The following is a 6,000-nucleotide window of genomic DNA, read 5'->3' as shown; positions in this document are numbered from 1 at the left end:
CGGGTGGGGGTGGGCTGGGGGCGCGGGGCTGACCGCCCTCCGCCAGCCCTCGGGCTCGGGCTCCCGCCGCTGCCCCCGCCTCCCCCCCTCCCGCTCCATGCGGCAGTGAGGAGCGACCCAGCCGGAGGGCCAGGACCGGCAGCCAGCGATGGGCGACACGGCTCCCCCCCAGGCCGCGGGGCTGGGGGCCGGGCTGCTGGGGGGGGGCCCGGCGGCGCCCCGGGTGCACAGCGCCATCGTGGAGCGGCTGCGGGCCCGCATCGCCGTCTGCCGCCAGCACCACCTCAGCTGCGAGGGGCGCTACGAGCGGGGCCGCGCCGAGAGCTCCGACCGCGAACGGGAGAGCACCTTGCAGCTCCTCCACCTGGTGCAGCAGGGGCAGGGAGCCCGCAAGGCCGGCAAGCACCCCAAGGCGGCGGCCGCCGGCGGCCCGGCCGCCCCCGCCGCCGCCGCCGCGCCCCCGGACTACCACCAGCACCTCCTCAGCAACGGCGGCATCAACGGGGAGCAGCCGGCGGGGGAGCAGCGCGCCTCGGCCCTCCTGGCGGTGAGTCACAGCGCCCGCTGCCGGCGGGGAGGGGCCGCGACGCGGGGCGGTGAGGAGGAGCCCCCGCTGCCTCCAGGGCTCCCCCGCAGCCGCCCCTCAGGCGAGGCGCGAAGGTGGGGCCGGGGCCGGGGCCCGGGCGCGCTCCGCCCCGAGCCTTTTGTGCGGGTGTCTGTGGCGGGGCGCTCGGTGCCTGCACCCCGGCCCCCGCGATGGTCCACAGTGGGTGCTGGGCCCGCGGTGGCACCGAGGGTGTGAGGGGCGGTGGGCAGGTCTGCCCGGCCCGGAGCGGGGGAGCTGAGGGGCTTCTCCTCCTCGAAGGGATTTGGGGACAGACTTCAACTCCTCGAAGGGATTTGGGGGCTGCCTTATTTTTTTCAAGCCAGGCTGCAGTCCTAAAAGCACATTGCGTGTGCCGTCGCCCCTGAAGAGGGGCAGGGGTGGCAAATAGCACATCCCCGAGCAGGGGGGAAAGTGCCGCTGACGTGTGGCTTGTGTTCACAATTTCCCCCGTTCGTCATGGCTTTAGGCGGCTGTTTTCACTCCAGTTTGCTGCCGTGTCCCTCGAAGTCGGCCGGTTCGTAGGCCCAGGGCCGGCGGGCAGCGCTGAGGAGCCAGAGCCCGTGCGCGCGGTTCAGCTGCCGAGCTCGGCCCCACTGGCACTGGTGGGTGCAAACCGCGGCGCCCAGCAGATCCAAGGCGTCTCACACCCGGTGCTCCGAGCACCAGCTTCACCAGAAAGGGTCGGTTTGTTATCATCACCGAGTGTGTTTTGCGGAGCGGAGTTACAGGAGTTTTCCAGGCAGTGCTGCTTTGTAAATAATATGTTGACCTTTTTCAACTGGAAATTGCTCTGAACATGTCAAGGAGGCAAACCCCTGTCTCCTGTTACTTTATTACCAGCAGTCCATTTACCGTGCTTTTGAAGCATATGCTGTGCTGCGCTGCCTTCCAACTCTTAATTCTCAACACACATGCGAACTATTATGAGGAGTGACTGTGTTCTGGTAGGCCCGCGGCTGCTATTCGAATGGCTGAAAATAGATCGCTCCCTCCGCGCCAGACATCAAACCTATCTGTCTTAGAGCCTGACGTATGCTAAAACAGGACCTTCGTGGTTATTTCTCCCTTCTTACTCGGGAGTTTGCCAAGGTGTGTGGATTGACGTTTGGGGCTGCGTTACTCAGCATCATTCATGAGGGCGATGATGTAAGCATTAATGCGATAACATTGTGTCCAAGGGGAATTTAGGCACTTCGACCTGATTCAGTGTTCAGATTAAATCTCCCCACGTTCCTTGTCACAATCAAAAAAGCCATTATCTTATTTTTCCAGTATGTATTAATGAAATGCTTTGCACTTGTCTTACGGGAAAATAAAAAAGGCTTTTGCCTAATAATGTACGTCCAAGAAAAATCCACTTTCTGAAATCAGGGAACAGGCCTGTGTAGGTTTTTTTGTTTTCAGTGTTTTTTACTAGTTGTTACTATTATTATGAAATAGCTGGAGGCAGATGTTTGACAGCACTAAATATAACAACTCCAAAGAAAATATTGAAAGATTTTAATCTTTTAAATGCAGAGTAGTTGTCCTTGTTTCTGAAATACCGCTAACAATTGTTAACTTGCTCTTTGCTGGCCAATGCTGTGCACAGCCCATGCTCCATGTTGTATGTTGCGTTACCTCCCAGATAAGTCTGCACAGACGTGTCTTTGACAAGGGGAAGGTCTGACAGCCCCCCTCGTTTTTGCACGCCGGTATTCGGTAATCCTGCTGACAAGGTACGTGACTTCACTGAGCATGACATTTGGGGCCCCAAACCACGTTTTGACACTGAAGAAATGCTGGCTCATGAAGCAGTATTGTTGTAATGGTATCTCTGCACATCGCTGATCCTCCCACTCTGTGCTCGACACAGACATTTGCTGCTCTGGTAGGACTGCCTAATTAAGGAACAGAGAAAGGCATCAGTTCAAAGTCACATCTCTGTCACACAGGCACATGTTCCCATTACCAAGGGCTCCTTAGAACATATTGTTGCACATACTATAAAGGAAAAAGCAAACCACAGAGTGTCTGAGTGGGATGAATTCAAGTGGCTGGGGGTCATACACCAGGTAGCACAGCATTGTGCTCTTGTTCTTGAAAAGGAGGGCAGGGATGGGCCAGGAAATAATGGGGTCGTGCTTTCACTCAGGCCATAGCTGGAGGAGAAATCTGCTCTACCAGTTATTCCAAGGGTACTTGAGAGAGGAAGCCACAAGGTAGACTAAGCCTGTTGTCATGTGCATTACCAATGGATGGGAAATAGAACCATCTCTAAGCCAGCAGAATTCATCCTCTATGGGCTGTTTCCCAGGAGGAAATGCAGTGTAAACTTCATTTGCAGTGGTGGCTCTTCCTCTGATTCCAGACATTTTGCTTATAGCAGACAGCAGATCTGAAGTGCACGTGGTCCTGGAACAAGGCACAGCTCTGAGCTTCAGCTGTGGCAGGTACAGCTCTGGCAGAAGGAAGCACGAGACAGTGACGTGTGTGTGAGTCTCACACTGAGCCTGTGAGATTGGACACGCCTCGGACTCCTTTGGGGGGCTGTAAAACTCCACCTGCCTTGCTGTAGCTCCACCACTTCAAAAAAAACCCAAAATGCACAGATAAGCATGAAGGCAGTAATAACTCTCTTTAGGGAGTTCTGGATGTCAGGGCACTGTTCTGCAAAACCAAGATTGTCCTCACGCTTCCTCTTCTGAAAATAGCCGGGTTGTTTTCTTTGCTTTGCAGGTCTCACTGCTCTTGTTACAAGTGTACCTGCCGTGTTTAGTGGCATTGGATGGGTTGTTTACACAGTTGGACTCAAGAGTAAATATTTGACACTCGATAACATTTGAAACACCCTTCACTTGAACATATCAAAGAGCTTGAAGTGATTATGTGACATTGTTGATACAATTATTTGATAATTATCTTCTCCCAGTGGACAGTTTTAATCCAACAGAAGAGAGGGGGTTTAGTGGGGGTTGGTTTGGGCTTAATTTGGCAGCGTTACTTTGATTTTTGAAAAAGATCTTCAGCAGCAGCGTTTTCTAATTGGAGAGTAGATTTTTTTAGCTGGACCAGTGGACGTGGGTGAATGTCAAGGAGAAATTTATTCTTTGGGACGTGGCTAGGAAAGCTTTCGTACTTTCTGCCTCCCTGCATTTCCCAAGAGCTGACATTTGTTTATTTATATGGTGGTGTTACTTTTCATGGTGCAGAGTGGATCAAATAAAATATTCTGTCTTTCTTTCATACATACATCTATATGTATGTATATGCCCTCCAGCACTTAGCTGTTTATATTATTTATGTTTTATATAAACAGTTAGCTCCGGAGGGCATTCCTCAGTGGCTTAAGCATTGAACTGGTAATACCAAGTTCTTGCGCTGCTGTTTCAAATCTCCAGCAGCCAATTCATTCCTTCGTTCTGACATAGGCTGAGCATCGTTCGTTTTGCTCTGTGCAAGCCAGGAACTCTGTTTCCTGAACATTTTTGTGTTATTCTGGTCAGGTTCTTTCATTGCAGCCACCACACCAGTGGCAACATCTTCCTCCGAGTGTGTTAAGTGACATTTGCCACTGGTCACAAGTGACTTGTTCTACTTTCACTCATCTCAAAGTTGCACTGAATTTATCGTTATAAGGATTATTATTTTCTGTTCTCGGAAGAGTGACTGTGAAAGGGGCCTGCTCCCCAGATGTAGTCTGCAAGCAGGTGAAAAAGACAAGGGAAGACAGTCTCATAAAAATTATTTAGCCAGGGAAGAGGGGAATGGGTTAATTCCTCCTACTCCCCTCAATTCTCATCAGTGTCAGTACAAATCTAGAAGAGTCAGTGAGTTTATCCCAGTTCCCTGAGGACCGTGATGCGAGACAGGGTTGCCTGACTGGTGCCAAGAGCCAAGTTTGACATATAAAATCTCAATTCAGGCAGTTATTTAGTTATTTTATACAGAGATCCTTTAAATCAGGGTGTCAGTCTCCTGCATTTATACAGTCCTAAAATTACATTTGGCCCTTTGAAGGAAACTGCGATGCTGATGTGGCCCCCAGTGAAAATGAGTTTGACACCCGTGCTTTAAATGATCCTGGAAGTCCTGACTTTGTTTCCTAATAACTTTTTTTTTTATGATCCACACTGTGCTTGCTGAGGTTTGGCCTTCCTTGTGCTAGCATTAAAGATCATCAAGCATTTGAAAAGGAAGGATTGTGCTCTGGTATCTGTGGCCCAAGTTTACGCTTCCCCCATCACCCAAGCTCTTTGCTTTGCTAGTTGGCTGCCAGGGTACCGTGCAGAAATAACTGCTGTTGCTGGTTCTGGACGTACGTAACTTTCGGAAGCGCTCTGAACCAAGCAGGATGAGGTGACCACTATGGGATGAAGTGACATTTCAGTACAGTGAGCAGAGGTGGATTAAAGCACGAACCACTGTGCAAAACTGGGGTGGGATCTTTTGACCAACAAAGTTTGGTGCCAAAGCTATGGAATGTTCTGTTTGTGAGGTGAAGGACTGCTGCCTGCTCCTTGTGCTTCTGCAGGAGTGAAGCTGGGTTCTGATAAAGACCATTTATGCAGCCGAATCAGGTAAAATGAGTAAGTCACATCGCCTTTGTGAGTAGAGAACTTTGATCTGCTGTCATGGGCCCCGTGGCCTGCTGGGAGCCATTTGGTTAAGATGGACATGGGCGTCATTTAAAATCTTTGCTCCCCTTGGCTGTGAGAACATTTTCTGAGCCAAAATCAAGAAGACCCCCTGGAAGCTGCATAAAAGCTATATTTAATGAAAAGTTCAGCTGGTGAATTTGTTAAATGCATGCTAGTGTAGGAGCCTTTTCAGTCCTAGCTCTCCAATCTAATCACTTGCATCCTTTGAAGCTTTTTAAGCTTTGAATACATTTAATGAAAGTCTCCTCCATTCTGAAACTGTTTAACAGACTGTTTCCACCACCAAAGTTTCTGTAGGTAGCAAGCAGAGGAACGGTTTGTTTGCCTGGACTCAACACGCTCTCTGAAGCCAACCCATGGGCTTCTTCCCTGACTGTTACGGCAAGTCCTCTGATAGAGCTCTCGCATCCTCTGTGATGCTCAAATTGAGTCTCTTGTGTGTAGCACCACAGCAAAGGAGAGTGACATGCAGATTCTGTTTCTTCTGCACTGAGAAGTGTGACTCCAGCAAAAACGGTAGCTGCTCTGTGGGGAAATCTGAACCTTAGAAAAGGACGTCTGAGTCAGAGAAGCTGCTTTGCTGAAACTTTGACTTATCTCGCTATTATTACTTCTTCACTTACAAAGAACACTGCTTGCAGCTGTATGTGGGGTTCAGTTAGCTTGCAGTGACCAAAAACTCAGCAACCAGGTTATACAGCAGGTTAAGAAAGGCTATAACTTGTCTCTCTTCCTAACAGCTATCAACGATCC

At 50.5% G+C, this 6,000-nt stretch overlaps 1 protein-coding gene across 1 annotated transcript in view; it reads left to right on the top strand.

The window, feature by feature from the left end:
* The window catches only part of MAML2 (mastermind like transcriptional coactivator 2), a 218,429-nt gene continuing 212,429 nt past the window's right edge, over nt 1-6,000 (top strand). Inside the window, exon 1 of the mRNA XM_065043416.1 lies at nt 1-547. Coding sequence (XP_064899488.1) covers nt 149-547 — 399 coding nt within the window. The 5' untranslated portion in view covers nt 1-148. The remainder of the gene's footprint in view (nt 548-6,000) is intronic.

This window comes from Columba livia, chromosome 1 (genome assembly GCF_036013475.1).
Source record: "Columba livia isolate bColLiv1 breed racing homer chromosome 1, bColLiv1.pat.W.v2, whole genome shotgun sequence".
Taxonomy (NCBI): Eukaryota; Metazoa; Chordata; class Aves; order Columbiformes; family Columbidae; genus Columba; species Columba livia.
This window is presented reverse-complemented; position numbering and strand designations above follow the sequence as displayed.